The following is a 19,811-nucleotide window of genomic DNA, read 5'->3' on the forward strand; positions in this document are numbered from 1 at the left end:
AATATAATTTGTTGTGGCAAACCAGACAACAGTTCTAGAATGTGTTTGACATAATTTCCTTTGTTTGGCAATATTTCTTATTACAGAGCAACTACATCCAGTTATGTTTCCACTCTTTCTTCCACACATAATTCAAACACATCTGGAAGTGTGACAATAGGTATGAATGAGGACCAATATTTTCTCTCCCCTTCATCCCTTTATTGGTAAAATTCCAGAGAAATCATTTAAACATATCTAGTCTGGCTGAAATTTTTGCTGAAGAATGTTAATTTTCATTACAGAATGGAAGAAATTGCAGGTTTCTTTGATGAAGGCTTATGAGGCATACAAGGTCTGTGAGGGACCAAACAAGTGTGTGCTGTGATCAGATAAACTCCTGTTATCATAATGAAGCCGGTGGGTAATGCTTTGCATTGTTCAATAATGTAATTGCTCTGCCCCTTCACTTAGCCTCTTGAGTATGGCAAAGAATAATGTTGCACCTTGCTGCTATTTATAACACTTTTTCCTTCCACTGGAGTCTGAACTGGAAAGTCATTTAAGATCTATAAAGCTGGATACGTTAAAAACACATTTAAAAATGCAGCATTTGGCCATTCACAAGCATTTTGAGAAGGAATGTTTGCTTTTGTAGCGGTTTATTGACTGGGCTGTTGACAAGAAGCAAAACAAAACCAGACTTTTGTGCATGGGTTTTCCCCTCTTGAATTTTGTTATTACTTTGGAACATTCAGTGAAAAGTAGGGAGAATGATACTACTACAGTTATAATTACTATACTAAGCAATATTACTTGCTGCTGTTCAACACTTCCGTGCCACACATGCATGGACGTTGCTTGAGTTTTCTGTATTTGATGTCTTCTGGCTGAGTGTGTGAACCAATTTTGCTGAAGAGTACTGTGTCGGTGATGTGACAGTTTAGTTGTTGGTAATGGGTTCACACATGCAAATCATCATTTGGTGTGGCAGTCACCACCTGATGCTCATGTGAACCATAGCTGCCAAGTCTCCCACTGAAAAATGCGGGATTAGCAGTGGCGCAGCACCGGAAGTTGCTTCTATGCAACTTCTGGTGCCGCTCTGCCCGATTTCCAGTGCCCAGACATGCGCAGAGCGGCACCCGAAATGGAGCCTCCCTGGCAGGTAGCAAATCCAGGGGATTTCTGGCATTTTTTTCTATTCGGGATAACAGCGGGAAACAGATTAAAATCTGGGGGTTTCCCGCGAAAAACAGGAGACTTGGCAGCTATGATTTGAACTGGTTTGCAAGGTGCAACCTTTTTAGAAAATTATCCAGGGCACTTCAGAGGTATCTTGGCAGGATTAAACCCAATAGTTTTTCTAGACTAAGCTATGTAGTACCCTCACGTGATCACTTCTTTGCAGTAGCACACTTTGTAAACTGAAGAAACATTTTCATGCAGCATAAAGTACTCTAGAAATAGTAGCTCTGTGAAAGGAATAGGGGTCTCCTAACAACTCTCCGCACCTGTAACAAACTACACTTCCCAGGATTCTTTTTTTGGGGAAAACATGACTGTTTAAAATTGAACCACAACCTGCACAGGAATCAAAATAGGTTATTTTGTAAAGGGACAAACGTTGAACTAGACCTAGTTCCTGGAAATGAACTTTCCATGCTGTGATTCACACACATTATCTTACTAACCTTTACATCAACCCTTTAAGGTGCCAGAATTATTATCCTTGAACAGGGATATAACTGCATTTAACTTCTGCGCATTCAGCTTTACATGCTTGGCAAAAAAATAAAATAAAATGGGACCAGGCATCTAGGAATAAAGTCTTTGGCAATCCCACCTGCAATTGAACCCAATGTGTTTTGTCAACACGATTTTGGCTTTATGCACTGTCCCTGGAACATAACGGCCACGTAAGTTGAGAGTCAGCTGTATTATGGGTGAGGCTGGGATGTAACAGCTTCCCTTAAGCAGCTGAGTGACTTACATAGTTTATGATGAAGTGTTTCACTGCTGATGGAATTGAGGCCTGGTTAGGTATTTTCACTACATATCAAAAGAAAGCATTCATGTAGGTCCCAGACCTTTGGAATGCTTACAATCACTGACAAGACACTTCTAGATTGGTGCTGATGTTTCCCAATATGATGCTTGCAATTTTACCGTGGTGGCATTAGTATTTTAGCATAGCCTAATTATTGCTTTTCATGAACCCCAACACATAATGTTGTATGTCATGCTGAACTACTTTTAATTTCACAGCTGAACACATTTCTATTGCTATCATCCTCCTCTCCAAACCTCTTCTTAGCTTTCTCTCTAGAGGGCATGCAAGGTGTATGGCTCCTTCAGGAGGCAACGTCAGTAGAATCCACTGATCACCCCCCTGGGAATAAAATCTAATCCTATATGCCTTTTCAAATATACCTGCATCACACTTTTCTCTTAGCACTCTGCTTGTGCTGACATTGATTCAGCACCCAAAAAAGTCCTAAGTGCTCATATGTCATGGAAGCAGGTGCCCTGGCTGCATGGGGAACTGCCTTGCCATGTGTGTGCTCTAGCACTGGAATGGGAAAGTGCACAGCCTTCAAACATAACTTATTTAAGTGAAGCAGCAGGATGTTGTTGCGTGCAGAAGGATTAGAAATTGGTTTATTGCACGTTAAAGGCTAGATTATGACTCACAAACATCTATTTTTTTATTTAAAAAAAAGATGTTCAGAGAAATCGCAAGGACACTTCTTTCATGGCTCATGAGGTCAGAGGCACTATTCTTTTAGGTTCACACACAGTCATCACATCACTGTTCTGGGCATTAAATTACTGCATTCATATATCACCCCATACATTTGTGTAGGGAGGAGCCAGTCACAGTAGTCGGTTTCTGGTAACAAATCCACAGGACATGACAAGGTCAAGGCTTGCTCTACTGTTAGGCAGAGTGAGGCAGCCACCTCAGACAGCAGGTGCTGAAGGGTGGGAACCATAGCTGCCAAGTTTTCCCTTTTCTCGCGAGGAAGCCTATTCAGCATAAGGGAAAATCCCTTTAAAAAAGGGATAACTTGGCAGCTATGGTGGGAACAGTGGGGAAGTGTTGGAGGACAGAATTGTGTGGAACATGTGACCTGCTCCATGTTCTTAAACCTAGCCTGCTGCCTCTGGGTGTAGTGAAGAAAGCTGCTCCATTTTCAGTGTTGAAGTAGCATTTATACATGGAATAGAAATAGGCACCATCTCATCCAGTGTTCCTCTATCAGACTCAAAATATCCAGGTTCTGGAAGATCTCCAGTGTCAACTCCTAGGAAACACAAGATAGTTCTGGCTTGGAGATGACCCAATCAGTCCTGGGTCATTAATACAGAAAGGTAATCAAACTGGAAGGAGACTGGAATCTTACTAGATATACTTATGCAATTTTTGATAACATTTAATGCTGAAGTCCATGAGTTATTTGTGATTCTAGTTTTGTTTTTGGTTTTAATGGTTTTGAGTGACTAGTGTCAGAAACTCAAATACTGTTCTGATCACTCATCCAGTCAAACATCATCCAGTCAAACATTTTTACCATTTATCGTGCGGACAAACCTTTGAATTCCTATATGAGATTTTAAGCCTGCTTTCGAAGCCAATGAAAAACCAAAACAGCACTCCAATGATGCCTTTGAAGGTTATCTGTTCAGCCCACCTTTTAAATTATGAATCCTCCTGATTTAGGCAAATGAATTGTGGAGTATATCAAATATTCACTGTGTGATTGATTAATCAAACAGTTGGCCTTCGTGCAATCCAGCTGAGCAGAGTCAAATATTCACAGCAAAGTTCACATCCGTCAAAGCACCTCACTTGGATAATCTGAACTGAGAAAAAAAATCTTGCCTGGATTAAAACCAACAAATTGCTCTTTTGCATCTTAATTGGCAACAGCAGAGTGCCAAGCTCAAATTTGGGCTCCCAAAAATCAAGCATTGTTGCTTTACCTCTAATACTGCTGATGTTGTTTCTGCTGCAAGCCTGGCAGAAACTGGGCATTGTGCTTCAAGGATCCATCTAGGTCAGTGCTCCCCAACCTTTTTATCACCGTGGACCAGTCAATGTTTGATAATTTTACTGCGGCCCACTGGGGGGGGACATTGATTGTTTATATTTTATTTAGATTGTTTTGATTTAATAATTTTAATTTAATTATATTTAACGTTCCTTGGGCGGCCCGGTACCAATTGATCCTTGGACCGGTACCGGTCCCTGGCCCGGGGGTTGAGGACCACTGATCAAGGTTACAGTGCTAGCCTGCCCGACAATTTACTAAGACCCAATGACTGTCTACCACAGGCATCCCCAAACTGCGGCCCTCGAGATGTTTTGGCCTACAACTCCCATGATCCCTAGCTAACAGGACCAGTGGCCAGGGATGATGGGAATTGTAGTCCAAAACATCTGGAGGGCCGAAGTCTGGGGATGCCTGGTCTACCAGGTTCTAAAAAGGTAGAGCTGTATGGTGATACAGCTTACAATTCATTCCAGTTAACTTGTCTATAGTGTGAGGAAACATCCTAAACTTCTTCTCCCTCCCTCTAATTGCTGCCTTGGATCTTTCCTTGCAGTTAGAGTGACATTTCCTACTTTCCAGTTCCCATCCCTGGATGGACTGTATTGCTCCACGGCAGAAGAGGCCTTCCACTTATAATTTAGTTAGTGAGTAAGGTAGGCAAAGGGAACTGGTGGCTCTCCAGATAATGATGGACTTCAGCATCCATCAGCCCCAGCCAGCATGTTGGTAATGTTTAGTTAGCAATGATAGGCATGCACATAGGAACAGGGAAAGGCGGCCAGGGGGGCAGGGCTCACTAGACACATAAGTTCTAAAGCAAGCCAGTAAGAATCTGAAGGCCTTGTGGAAGGTGCTGAAAAAAATGTGCTGATTATTTATGTAGGGACAGAGTCCTTATTTGTGTTAGCTCAACCTCCCATCCCAACCCCTTCATATATACGTATGCAGACTAGAACAGTGTAATCCTCTGGAGGCTAGATGCAGTGGCGTGGTTTTCTCTCTCTTCCTGATTCAGCTTTCAACCTTCTGAGTATAAATGCTATTATGATGACATTCTCTCTTCCATGTCAAAGATCACTGAAGAAACAATGGGCAAAAACTCTATAATATTTGAAGTTTGCACAAGGTGCTGGGCATAAATAGTGATTTAAAAAAAATGCATATCAGATTGTCGGCAGCTGTGGGTCAAATTTTTAATTGGGGTACTGTAACCCTCCTGAGCTTGACATGTGCTCATTAACTAAGGCCAATTTTAAATGTGTCCCCAAGGGGCTGTTGTTGACTGCAAGGCTGTTTGCTGGAATGTGAAAGACTTTCTTGAAGTTATCTTGTTTTGTTTGGGATTGATCAAACAAGATGTATGCTAGGGGTTCTTGGATTGTCATAAAGCATGAAAAAAACCTAAAAGCTTTACACAACTATTATTAACAAGCAACATTCAATACATATGCATTTCATATAATAAGGTGATCATATCAAAGTTCCCATATGTTCTAAGAACAAAACCCGTCACACTTTGCTTCAAACAGAACGGAGAGGAGCACCTATGATTGTATGTGGATGCAGTAGTGAGACAATTGGACCAGGGTTCAAATTGCCACTCAGTCATGAAGCTCACCTTGGGCCATTCACAGTCTCTTAGCCTAAGCTACCTCACAGGGCTGTTGTGAGGAGAGGGGGGAACTGTGTTCACTAGCTTAAGCTCCTTGGAGGAGAGGTGAGCTAGAAATGTAATAATAAATGCCGTGCAGAGGTGGAGAACATGTGATATAATTTCATGTGGGAGTGGAGAAGAGGATAGGGAGTAGAAAATGGGAAGAGGGAAGTGGAAACAGATGGATATATGGAAGGATCTTTATCACTCAGCGAGTGATCCATTCAGTTATCTGTCCTTCTCCAGGCAGATAACCGGGCAGTGAGAAAGAGAGCAAGAGACAAGAGAGGGTCTAAGGAATGGCAAACAGAGGTAGAGTTTGACTCCACCCACTTTGGCTTTGACTCTGCCCACTTTTACATCTGGTTCTGCCTGCTGCTGGCATGCAGCCCCTGACAGATTGCCCCTGGTTACCATCCTCCCCACACATTTAATGAACATGCATGAAGGAGGCATGCATGAAGTAGGCTAATGCAAAGGCTGACCTCATGCTATGTATAGAACATGGGTGGACACAGTAGACAAACATATTTCCATACAGGGTAGGGCAATGGTGTAAATTGGTGAGTGCATGTTGGTTTATTTCTGGAAAAGAAAAGGGGGGAAAAACCCATGTCTCTCCCAATTGCCACTTGATCTTCATTGTGGCTCGAAACAGCATTCCTTTTATTTGGCCCAAGGCAATTTTGGTCATTTGGAGGAACAGACAAATGGTTGCATTAAAGAAATGTTACCACAGCAAGAACATTGCTGCTTAGGAACCATATTTGGTTTCCTTTTTAATACAAAGGTTTGATTTGTTTTGATTTGTTTTGAGTTTCTCTTTAATTGTAACTACCCCAAGTGGCTGATAAAAAGCCGACATTTTCCCTGCAGCAGTATCTCATTGCTATTCTTTCATTAGAAGTGCCACTATGGGGTGGGTGATAGTAATATTGACTTTTTAATAGAGATCACAATGCACTTTATAGTGGCCAGATTTTCTTTAAAAGGCAGCACTTTGACACCTGGCATTTTGTCTTCCTCCTGCTCCCCCCCCCCTCCACCTCTTTGTATATTAGTACTGTATTTTCATTTATTCTTACTTAGGGTGGGGACTCAGAAGTGTGATTTATTATTATTATTATTATTGAGATTTTTATGAAGTGCTTTTATTTATAAGGTTTTTTGTTTGTTTGTTTTTGTTAATTTTCAGTTAAGCCACCCAGAGTGACTGAAGAAACCCAGTGGGATGGGTGGGTTATAAATAATACAATTATTATTTGTATTTGTATTTGTAGTAGTAGTAGTAATGCATTTAGTTGATAGGGACTGCTTCTTTTGTTCAGTGCTGGAACTTGTGTAGTTCTGCGTTTCCCAAACTACCCCAAATCACTGATTGTTCCTTTCAAAAGGCTAGGATGTTAGTGAATTGCATGGATCAGCTGAAAACAACAGCTGGGCATGGGGAGGGGGTGATTGGGAGAGGCATAGGAATTGCACTTGTACCTACCAAAGGTTCATTCTACTGCAGCTGTTCATAGTAAGGTAGAGAGCTCTGCAGACTGAACTGGGATTTTTATTCAGATCTCTAAAGTTTGGGTAGAAGTGATAGAGCTCTATGGTGGTGCCAGTGGCTGCTTAGTTAGAAAGGTAGAGAATGTGAGGACGGCAGGATAGGTTTTACGGTACTTCTGCAATGTCATTATGTACACCTATTGCAAAGGTACAAATTCATCTAGGATATTTGAAGAAGTGTGCATGCACACGGAAGCTCATACCAATGACAAACTTAGTTGGTCTCTAAGGTGCTACTGGAAGGATTTTATTTATTTATCTTGTTTTGATCTAGTATAATGTTTCTGTTGATGATAATTAGTCAGATGTATTAACCCAGGAAGGGCATTCCACAAACTGCTCCTCTGCTGATTGTAAGGTCTGGTATGGTTGATATTGGGGGAGACACTCTTTTGCAAATGATTTTTATTAGTTTTTTCAATATTACCCCAATAATAACCCTATTATAACAATACCAATTAATACCCAATTAACACATTTAGGCTCCCCGCGTAGTGGATTTGATGCATTCCTAATCTTATATTTCTGTGTTCCATGATTTTATTAATTTCAGTTACATTCCAGTTAAAATAGTGATCCCTTATACTGCAGGTTCATTCTTAATGATTTGTATTTGTGTCATTGTGTTATTTTACTTTATAGAACATCATAACTGTTATCGTTCTGTCCTGCATAAGAAGGCTGTTGTGTCCATGATGATTCTTTCTGACCATATATGGTGGTGTATATTGCACTTCCTCAGCTGTTGTTGTCTCCCATCATGACTTGGGGTGGAACTGTTATCCTGAGGCATCTTGAAAAGTCTCTGCATCGCTCCATCCCATCATTCAGTGTTTCCAAACATACAACAATCCACTCTGTTCCGCTGGTTAAAGTGTGTCGCAGATCTTATCCATTTCTTCCTCAGTCTGGGAAGAGTGGACTATTTTCAAATGCAAGCTTAGATGATTTAATGCTCCTTTTCAACTCACAAGACCTCTCTGTCGCCTTTTTTCCACAGCCCACAGTTTCCTTTCATCCTTACAGCTGAGATTTATGGCCAATTATCATTCAACTTAATCCTCTCAGTCTCTCCCCCCTCCCTTCCCTGTTATAAAAAGTGGAAAGGGGAGGCATTCTTTTGAGGTACTTGGGTTCCAAACCATTTAGGGCTTTATGCACTGGTACTAATATCTTGAATAGAGCTCACTAACTACACCCCCCTCCTCTCATGATGAAGTGTGTGGTGCAGTTAATTGCTATCAAGGTTTTGGTGTAGCAGTGGCGATCTTCATTCCTGTCCTATTTCATAGTGATGTTCTAACAATAGTTTTCTATCCAAAAGTGTTACTTAGTGTGCAGGGTCATGAACATTTTAAGGCCCAGGGCACATTTGTAATTTTGAGGAAGTGCTGTGGACACCACAAACTCTGGACACTTCTTTTTTACTTTCTCCCCAGAGTGTCCAAGCTCCTCTTTTCTGCACCACCTCATTACCTCAAGGCCACCATTGTGCCCATGAACACAACACTGACAGCCCCTGCTTTAGGGTGACAAGAAAGGAGGAGGAAATGTCATTCGTTAGTGATACGGTGTCAGAAAGCATGTTCTGGAATACAGGTTTTGTATGCCCTCAACTTGTCAATTCTGGGAATTCGGATTTTGATATACACATGTCTCCATCCTTTATGAGGAAGAAAACCAAAGTCAGATTTTTCTCTTTCTCTTAAAATGACAGGAGTTTCATGCTACCCACCTTTAATCTTACATCTTCTTTCTGTCTGAACCTTTGTCATTCATAACACAGTCACGTTGCTCAGGAGAGTCTCTTTAGATGGAATCTATCTCTGAGAGCTTAAGTCAAGGGATTTTCAAACAGTCACCTTAATTTGAGTATGTGAATGCATAGCTAATGAATGGGGGGTTGGGCCAAGGCTCTTCTGATAACATTAAAGTCTGGAAACCCTCGATAATTATGACTTGATAGCTATCCTTTGTGTTCTGTAACTTGCAAACATCATATTATCTGCTGCAGACCACAAGGGCATAAGCAGTCTTCAGCAGAGGGAAGAGTACTGGGCCAAAAACAAATGAGAAAGGTGGAGAGAATTTAAATACCAATTTCCTTTGGAACAATTTATTTGCATTTTATTTATATATACATTTATATGCTGCCTTATTGCTGAATCCTTAGATCAGCAGATTTGGTGCCAAGAACCTTGAAAAATACATAGGGCTGAAAGTGCAAGTGGGAAAAGAGCTTTCCTCTTCCAACTTCCTCCTGTATACAGTACTTTTAAAGGGAAAATATGTAGACATTCATGGATAAGTGGAGGGGGTGCAGAGGCCAAGGAAACTCCTCAAGGATGCCACTGCATCTATGAACACAACACTGGCAGTGACAGCATATGATCCATATGTTACAGGAACTTGGAAAGCTGCCTTTATACTGAGTCAAGCCATTGGTCCATTTATACTGATTCAGACCACTGGTAGCAATTTACCAAAGTTTTATATAAGGGATATTCTCAGTTCTACCCGGAGACGCCAGGGAATGAATTTAGAACCCTTCTGCATGCAAAGCAGCTGTTCTGCCACTGAGCTACAGACTTTTCTGATCAAGAGCCCGCTATGTCCAATCAACGAATAAAGTTTGCTTGGTTTGAGCTAGAAAGATAGTCTCAAATAAGGCCAGAGTCGTAGAGTTTTGGAGATGTACAGAGAAAGCATGCAGAACACCCAAGCAGTAAAGTACCCAGACAGAAGACACGGGGCACATCTGGCAGTCAAGAGCTCAAAAGCTGCCCATAGTGCAACAGTACTATGGAAGTGGTGGCTAACCTTTTGTAAACATGGCACAAGTCAAGTAATTGGGGGGGGGGGTTAGTATTTTCTACAGACTATTATACTGCACACCCACATGCACATCCTTTGCCCGTGGCTGACCAATCTAGGGAACAGAGGGCAGTGTGTTGTTGGAAAGACATGCAAAAGAGCCCATTTGCTATAATCTGGTCTGTAGGGACTCCTGCTCCTCTCTAGGAATGCAACAGATCTCTGCTGCCTATGCCAATTGAGACATATGTGATACAGGCTTACCACCATTTGCCTAGGAATCAGTTCCATTAATCTCTAATGGAAAGTCTGACTCATTTTTTTCTTGTTGTGAACATAGCCAGGGCCTGTATCCTTTCCAAATACCCTGCTGATTGCATCTCAGTTGCTTCCTCTTGACTCGGAGTCAAACAACGGTACATGTTTCAGTAGAAATGGGAGGGTGAAATGTAGAAGGGGGCTCGCCTTTAACTTTTTTTTTTTAAAAAAGTTATCTGCTAAGGATATAACTTGTTCACTAGATTCCCCTCCCCAACCTTAACGTCAGCAAATTTGACTTCCCTTCTTCACTCTTTTAATTGCCTATCATAAACTTTTGGACCAGTTCACTGGTGCATAAGCTACTTTTTTTAAATATATGACTCAGTTTATTATTTCTGTTTATTTAAAAACACACATGGGTTCTGTGGACTTTTAAAAAATATCTTTCTAAATCATGTGTGTGTGTGTGTGTGTGTGTGTGTGTGTGAGAGAGAGAGAGAGAGAGAGAGAGAGAGAGAGAGAGAGAGAGAGAGAGAGAGAGAGAAGCCTATTTGGCCTTTCTCCCAAACCATCACCAGTCATTAGGTGAGTGCAGCCCTTTTTGCCTATATATATATATACTGAGTCTAGCTGACTTAACGTTCAACCACAGTTGCTTTTTGAGGTTTCTATTCTTTATTGAAATGGTCCTTTTAATGTCATCTTTAATTTAATCAGGTAATGTCATCAAAATAGCATTTACTCTGTTACTGCAAATTCACTGCATTATTAACTAGTGTAACTAGACAAAAAGATGGCATAAACCCCAATGGAAATAATGTACTCACAGTAAAATTGATACAGTTCATGGAGGGTATATATTTAATCTTGCAATTTCAAAGCATGCTCACTCTCTCAAAATAATTTATGGTTCTGAAATAATTTACTAGAATCTATTATAGGTTCCTATCCATCTGTTTGTTTTTGATGCAATCTCATAATGATTTTAACAATGTGGTGACATAAAAGTAATTTTGGAACTCCACTTTCTCCTTGGGTTGGGGTGGCTGTTGGCTGCAACTCTCCCTGTGACTCTAAGACCTATTGATATCTCCGAGCCAAACGAATGATATCCAGCCTGATGAAGAGTGCTCACTCTTTTGTAACATTTTGGTTTGTCATAATAAAGTTATGGACCATCTATGAATTCCAGAAAAATTAAATTTAGACACCACAAAATTAGCCTTGATCAGCTCCATATATAGTCAAAAGATAGCCAGCTTTGATTGATTTTGTAATACTGTATGAGAAAATGACATTCCTATTTGACCATACAGTGTTACGAATATAAGGAGAGTCCTGATGTATTGTGTCATGGTCCCATAGGTAAGGGATTCTCCACGATGACAAATCCCTGTGCACATGATCTTAAATTCTACTTTTCAAAATTTTCATGAATGAGATTTATGAAAATGAAGAACTGCCCACTTCCTACATGTTTGTTGGCTGGGAAATGTGGGTCTCCTCTCTTAGAATAGCTGCCCTAGCATATGGGGCAACAGCAGAGCAAAAGGAAAGGATCCTGCAAGGTGTGAGCACTCCCTGGTGCAAGGTGACTCAAATTCATTATTCTCTGGGATCTGCTCCCTTCTCCAGGCCATTAGTACCTGGGTCAATATTTTCCCCTTCCCTCCCAGTCAGTCAGATTGTATCATTAAGCCATCACTAACAGTAATGGTTTTGCTGTTACAAAGCTCCATGTGTTCGAGTTGTATGAAACCATTGACTCAGGGCTAGCCCAGAACATTTTGGCACCTGAGGCAGTGAATGGTGCCCACCCCCTGGTCATGGAAAAAGGGGTGAGTGAAGATCTACATCAGGAACAAAGGTGCGAGAATATAGATCTAAATAGGGATCTGCTGCCCCTGTGTATCCTGCCACCTGGGGCAGTCACCTCACCTTGTCTCATGCATGGGCCAGCCCTGCATTGACTAGGAGACAGATATGCTCTTCCTGAATGATCCACTCAGGAGGCGACTTTCCCAAAATGCTCTTAATGTAACAATGCAATGCACTGTGTACAGAACGTAAACATTCATATATATTTTCCCTTTAAGTGAAACCTGGAACAAAGGTTTGGAAATGCATTGAATTAGATAGGAAACAGATGTGATATATTTTCACTTGTTCTAAAGTATGTGTGAGGGCTCTGACTATGGAAAGGCACAGGATACATGCACCAGACCCCACCTCAACATTCCAATGCGTTCTGGATTTGTCCCTTGGCCAAATGAGCATTAAACCTTCTTATTCATGGAGCAGGATAGTCTGCAGATAGAGTCTAACTACACCCATCTAAACATAGTGGACCCCAGGCCAATATTTTGCTCATTTTGCAGCCTCTGTGGCTGCATTTTGTGAAATGAAATAAAATGGGGCTGGGGGCTATTTGCAACTTCATATTGCATGTATTTTGGCCTAGAGCAATCATGTAGGTGGCAAGTGAAGTGGTGCAGGAAGGAACTTAATATTGGAAGCAAATGTTCCTCTTTCTAAGCATGAGAAAACATGACATGCCACAGATTGTTTTGGTGAAAGCAGGTGCAGTTGGAAATCTTATCCAGTAGGCTTGACCTCAGCACTACCTCTGGCCCGAGTAAGAGAACCTCTTTATTCAAGTGCTGTTTCCTCTCCCCACCCCTAATATATATGAGCTGTTTTTAAACAAGCTGGCAATAGCAGGTGTCCTCTCAAGCTGAAATAAGTTCAAGCTGACAAGTATATTTAGCAGAGAATAACTACATATAAACTGGTGGAATAGAGACAGGAGGGGATGGAAGAGAGCTGTCATGTGGAGTTAGTGACCATTGCCTCATTTTATGGCATCCAATTGGACTGGATGGTAGTCGATTTTGCCAAGTGCAGTATTACTAGGAAAAACATTCTGTCTCGTATGCCATAATAGTTCTCCTATTAAGAGGAAACTGTTTCTTAACATTTAAAGTGGGTTGGAGAAATGCTAATCCTGTTTTCTGCATTTCTACTTAATGCCACTGCAGTCTTCATGACTCTAGTTTTCAAAGATTCTGAGTAATATGTTAATTGCACCTTGTTTCTTCATGTTTTAGCGCACAGTATATTTTCACAGTGCCACGATCTGAACATATCAATGTGCTGACATTACTGCATGTCCCAAAGCCCATTCAATTTATGCTGTCATACACTGAAGTCTTGACACACTGAAGCACTCCTTGACACCCAGCCATCAGGGCAGTGATTGCTGTTTCCCCCTACACTGCACTGCAGACAGTACACTGATGTTGCAAGCCTCTTCTCTCCAGGTGAAAAAACTGCTGCTTCTGCTGCTCTTAAAGGGGAGGGTGGTCAGACAAAGAGCTGTCTTGAAAATGCTCGCAGCATAGTTGTTTCTGCATCTGTTTTAACACCCATCATTCTAAATGAATGAAAACATTCCGAAAGGATTTAAAAAGAGGGGGGGAAAGTCTGTCTTTCTTCAAACATGGTAACAATATTTGGCCCAGATGGGCTGAAGTCAATTGCAGAACTGAAGAGAGAGTGACAGAGGCAATAAAAATGGACAGATGTATAGGGAGAGGGAGATTTTGCTTCTTGGCATAATCTCCCCCCCCCCTTCCAAATCCTTAAAGGATTTTGCCTGTAAAATGCATGGAATTTGCTGTAAGTGGAATTTGTTGTAATTGGCTCGGGTATAAATGTACCATTTAAATTAAATAGTGAATGCTATTTAAAAAGAAAAACAGAGACAGATTTCTAGCACGTGTCATACTATGTTTTGTTTTGTTTCTTTCTTCGACTCCGTTTAAATACACTTTTACACTATTACTTGTGATTTTATATAGATCTTAAATATTTGATATGGGTATATTTTTTCAAGTGTGCTATGAATGTAAATGTAACCTGTTACCAGAACCACAGGTTTGGAAAGGGTCATACTTTCTTTGTTATTCATTATTTTAATTACAGTAATTAAGACATTACAATTCAGTAGAATTTTAATTATTGAAAAACTTCAAGTTAGTCCTAGGAGCTTTAAAAAAGCAACAAAAGCTAATGAGGACAAAGTCAGTGGTCAGCTAACACCCCCCCCCAAATATATATATATATATAGAAGGTAGGACATATGGCACTTAAATCGATTTTTGGGGGGTTCCCTTCCATATCATTCACAAAAGAGTTACTAACTTTATGTAATAACGAATTCAGATTCTGAGTCCCAACAACTATTTAGCCAAATCCCCAAAAGTTGCAGTAAAAAAGAAAATTATTTGGTTGGGGGGGGGACCAATGGGAGTGTCTCCCTCCAAAACAGCCCAATGGGGTACTGAGCATTTTTGGTTTCCACAGAATGTTAATTATTTGTTGGGGGAAAAACAGAAAATGGGGGAGCAAATAGAATGCAGTCTGCTGGAAGTGGGCATTGCTGGGCTGGAACCTAAACAGGAACATTCCATGCTGCAAGATTTTGTTACAGGTCTCACTTGTTTTCTTTCTTAATTTTGCCTTCTGCAGTTGAGCCTTTCAGCTGTTTTTTGCTCTGGGATCAAACAGCTGTCAGTGTTGTTAATGACATCAGATTTTCTCCATTAAAATCTTTCAATTAAAAAAAAAGTGGCTGTGGAAAGCTCTTCCACATCCCCCCTTTTGTGAAGCAATGAAAAATCCAACGAAAGATAGCAGCACTTATTACAAAACCACAGACCGGAGCTTCTGTTGATGGAATCTCATAATGAGTAATTAAGCTACTTTGCAGAAGTCAAGGCTGTCATGCTTACAACTGGGGGTATTTCCATTCTCTTGTGGATGCAGCCAGGAAGATGCACTGGGAAGGTGATAAAGAAAGGATAGGTAGACAGGATTGTTCTAGAAATAGCATTGTTCTTCTGAAGCACACAGGATTCTCCCCCTCCCCACCTCCCCCCAAAGTTGCAGCTTAAAAATTAGCCTAGAGAAATAACCTTCTCTATGGTGTGAAAGGCACTTTCTAAAAACATTCATAGTGTATCTCTGGATAAACTTGAGAAACGGCAAGCTGTGAGGGTTTGTTTTCCCCTCTAGCTGTGCTTCCTTATCTCTCAAGGGAATAACAGAGACCAGGATTTTTTGAAGCCTGGAGCTGAAACTGGATGTAACATGGTCTGTTTAGAAGTGGCTTCTAAATGTATTAGTATCTATTATTTATTATGTTATTTATTTATATCCTGCCTTTACCCTAGAACCGGGATGCAAGGCAGCTCACAAGCATTACAACAAACACAGGTATAGCACAGAAAGTTAAAAACATATTTTAAAAAAGTTTTAAATGTAATTAAACTATAATAGAAATGATATAAAAACAAATCTATAAAATCTGGTAAACAAATCAAGTTAAAGTGTTGTTTAGTCGTGTCTGACTCTTCGTGACCCCATGGACCAGAGCACAGCAGGCACTCCTGTCTTCCACCAAGTTAAAATAGCACAACACTATTAAAAGCCCTTCCTTAAAAGCAGTCAGTCCCCTAAAACATGCTATAATAAAGCAGTCTTCCCCTGCTGATGGAAGGACAACAAGGAGGGAGCCAGACTAGCCTCTCTAGGAAGGGAGTGCCAAAGTCTGGGAGCAGCCACTTCTGTCCCAGCCACATTCATGTCAAAAGCAGGATACATCAGGACCAATTCTATGAGCGAAAGGGGCAGGAAGCAGTCCTGTCATTGAGAACCAGGTGCCACATTTTTTTGTGAGATCAGAAGCACCTTCTCAGACAGAATGAACATGTCTGCATGCAGCTTCATGGCTACTGTTTGCTTGTGAACCCATCAGGCGTGCCAACTTGGCCCTGTGACCATGATCCTGGGGCCGTGGGTGCCATGCAGCATGCATGGCTCTGGCACTGAAATTTGTGGGTGCTTGACCCCTTCATAGGGAATTTTGTGGGTGCTTCCCCTGTTCCTCATGCTATGAATCTGGACTGTTGGGTTGGCCAGCTGTAAGGAGTGGACTGCCTTTAGTCTCTGGTGTGACTAGGGGAGAGGATATTCATTAATGTCAGGCTTTGGGGAGTCGGCTTATTCCGTAAATAAGCAGATCAAACAAAAGAAATTCTTACCAGGTAGTTTCTTTAATAAACACAGTGAAGGACAAAAGAAAACATCAACACAAAATGGAGGTGTTCCCAATTAAGCTTACACCCCTTCCATCCCTATTAATCTACATCACTCCTAAATCTTGTAATCTGCTTTCTGTTCTGATACTTTCTGAGCTCTTCTTGACCTTGGGCTGAGTGGAGAAATGCTGTGAATCTGTTAACCCTCTCTCTTCCAGTATTTCTAGCTGTTCCCCACCCAGTATTTCCCAGCTTCTGCCTTCTGAACTATGCTCCTCTGCAAACCACTGTTCCAAATCTATACTGTCCTCCTGCTCCTGGAAAGATTGAGGAGCAGGGGGAGGGGGTAGTTTCCACTATTCCTCCTCAGTGCAGCCCTCCTTAGCATGGTCCCTGACATCCATCAGCATTTCAAAAAATGTTACGAGTTTGGTCTTCCAGCTCCAGCTTTAATTCCCACAACTGCATTGGCATAGTGAGTAGAGTTTAGTGGCATACAAACCTTGCAAAATGATAGAGCCAGTACCCAGTGGCGTCACGGTGGGGGGCGGCGGTCCGTCCCGGGTGCCATGTCTGGGGGGGGTGACAAGAAGGCACCCCACGGGGGCTCGCGGCGGTGTGAGCAGCCATCGCGCCGGCGCTGCCGCATGTGGAGGATCCCCTGTTCGTTCGTGGCTGCAGCTGCGAGCAAAGGATCCCGGTGCCAGCATCAAACTGCTATGTACAACACATGTGTGGTGTCACACACATGCGCTGTACGTAACGATGCCGCACATGTGCTGTGCATAGTGGTTTGCCGTCGGCACTGGGATCCTTTGCTTGAGCGCCATACAGATGGCGGTGAGATCCCTCTGTCACTGCTATAGCCACATGTAGAGGATCCTCTGTTCATGACTGTAGCGGTGACGGAGGGATCCCGGCACCATCTGTACGGTGCTGGAGCGTCGTCGTTGGCAAACCGCTATGTGCAGTGCATGTGTCGTATGTAGCAACACCGCACATGTGCCCTACGTAGCAACACCCCGCCCCAGGTGTCACAATGCCTTCATTCGCCCCTGCCAGTACCCAATCTAGTCCAGCATTAGGTTCTCGCAGTGGCCAACCATCTGACTCCAGGAAGCCCACAAGCAGGATCTGTGCACAGCAGTTTCCAGCAACTGGTAATCAGAAACATATTGCCTCTGACCATGAAAGCAGTCCATAGCCCTCGTGACTTCCATGCAACAAGGGAACAATTGTATGTACCTTCAGAAATATATACACAATGTACTCTGTGTTTAAAACACACATGCATGTGTGCACACATAGAAGAAGCCCTATTCAGACCTTCATATTTTGAACATAAGAAATAAAGGATCACATTTAAATACCTGTCAGCAGTCCAGATGAGGAGGAGGAGGAGGAGGAGGAGGAGGAGGAGGAGGAGGAGGAGGAGGAGGAGGAGGAGGAGGAGGAGGAGGAAACAGAAGGTTGGTCTAGATTCCTTGGTGTCAGGTCATTGCCTAAGCATTTTTGCTGATTTTATAAATTCTACTCCCCACAGAGTTCCAATTAATTGGAAATGATTCTGAATTCTTTGTGCTCGTACAGTTTGTTTACTTTATTAAAAACTTAGCATTTTCCAAAGAGCTTTATAATTCTGTTTGAGGCAAAACCAGTTCTCCTACTTCCACTTACCATTACTTCCATTTATGTTAAGCATGTTTTGTTTTCATGTTCCTATTCTATAATAGCTACAATCAAATCAAAATAAACTAAAGTAATCAGTAAAATACAGTATATTTTCTAGGAAATAGTAATTAAAACAAAATTAAACACCCCCAAGAGTTCATAGAAATGCTACCAAGACGTTATGCATTTAGACTGCTAAAAATACTAGACAACATGGAATTATGTGTCCCACCTTAACTAAATACAACAATGATCTTATTCTCTTAACATGTACCAAGACCTGCTGTTACTGAAAAAGCCTATACCACCCCTGGCTTTTTATGGTTTTCCTTATGCTTTCTATATAAAACACCTTATTGTTCAACATGTTTGTCAGGTTTTAGAGATACACAACTTTTTAGAAGCATAATTTTAACTGTGTTTTTTCATCAAGCAGTCCAGTACACTGTGTCAGCTACCAAAAAAGGGAGCTTTAAATGGGGAAGGCATATTCAAGGAGGATAAGGCTATCAGTGGCTACTAGTCATCCCAGGAGCCAGTGTGATGGGGTAATTGGAGTGTCAAACTAGGACCTGGGAGACCAGAGTTAAAATTTCTAGTCAACTGTGATGGTTACTGGGTAACCTTGGCACTGAACAGTTGCATCCCATAACTAATTTCAGGAAATGGGCCTAGAGATAGGAGTGGAGCCACTGAAGCACAATGCCACCAACCTCTTTGAGCTGCTCCAGAAGGATACCACGTTCAACTCTGTCTGAACCTGAGTGAATTCGTGCCTAATATTTTATATGCTGCTTTTCACACTTTTGTACCCAGAGTGGTTTATGACACAGGGATATAAACAGTATAAGATTATCATTAAACTAAAAAAAAGACAATAGAACCAGAACTAATAAAATCAAACTGTGATGTGGCTAAAAGAGGCTATTTTTAAAACGCCAGGAGATCACATAGAATTAAAAGCCAAAGGCCTGGAGGAATATAAACATACATAATGAAATGATGGTGCCATGCAAGCTTCCTTGGGAAGAGCTTTCAACAAGTGGGGAGCTACTACTGGAAAGGGTCATTCTGGTATTCCCACTCCCTGAACCTCTCATGTAGGGAGCACTTGCAGAAGGGTCTCAGATGATGATCACAGGGTCCCACATGATTTGTATAGAGAGGGGCGCTCCTCATGGGCGTACCCAGTGTGGGGCAGGGGGGCAGCTGCCCCCCTAGAAGCAAAAAGCCTCCCCCCCCCGATTTGATTCTGGGTACGTCCCTGGCGCTCCTTGAGGTATTGGTGTCCTGAGCCGCATAAGGCTTTATAGCTCAAAAACAGCACTTTGAATTGAACCTGGAAACTAGTTGGTAGCCAGTCCTGTTGAGCCATGTTTGGTGTTAGGTGCTCAGATGATCTTGCCCGTGTTCAGAACACCTCAGCTGCCAAATTCTGCACCAGCTGCAGTTTCTAAAACATCTTCAAAGGCAGCCCAGTATAGGTATCACATGGCAGTAATCATGGCTAGAGGTGTTACCAGAGCATAGATAACAGAAGTTAGGCTATCCATGTTTTTTAAAGCAACTGTAGAACTAAAACACATTCTAAGTTGAAATGAAAGTGCCTTCAGTTTCTGACAGAAAAGATACAGAGATGGTGCCTGACAAATTTATGTGGGGAGAGCATTGCAGCACTGTGGCCAACAAGGCACTGAACCCCACCATTTTTGATCA

General features: G+C 41.8%; 1 protein-coding gene across 3 annotated transcripts in view; it reads left to right on the forward strand.

Moving 5' to 3' along the window:
- WWOX (WW domain containing oxidoreductase) overlaps positions 1-19,811 on the forward strand; it is a 572,066-nt gene that overhangs the window by 385,645 nt on the left and 166,610 nt on the right. Inside the window, exon 9 of one of the 3 annotated variants that reach the window (XM_035117485.3) lies at positions 8,688-10,822. The exons of the other annotated variants lie outside the window; for them this stretch is intronic. Coding sequence (XP_034973376.1) covers positions 8,688-8,957 — 270 coding nt within the window. The 3' untranslated portion in view covers positions 8,958-10,822. Of the gene's footprint in view, positions 1-8,687; positions 10,823-19,811 lie in introns of those variants that run through there. 3 annotated transcript variants of the gene reach the window in all.

The sequence above is a fragment of the Zootoca vivipara genome, chromosome 6 (genome assembly GCF_965207765.1).
Source record: "Zootoca vivipara chromosome 6, rZooViv2.hap1.1, whole genome shotgun sequence".
In the NCBI taxonomy this organism is placed as follows: Eukaryota; Metazoa; Chordata; class Lepidosauria; order Squamata; family Lacertidae; genus Zootoca; species Zootoca vivipara.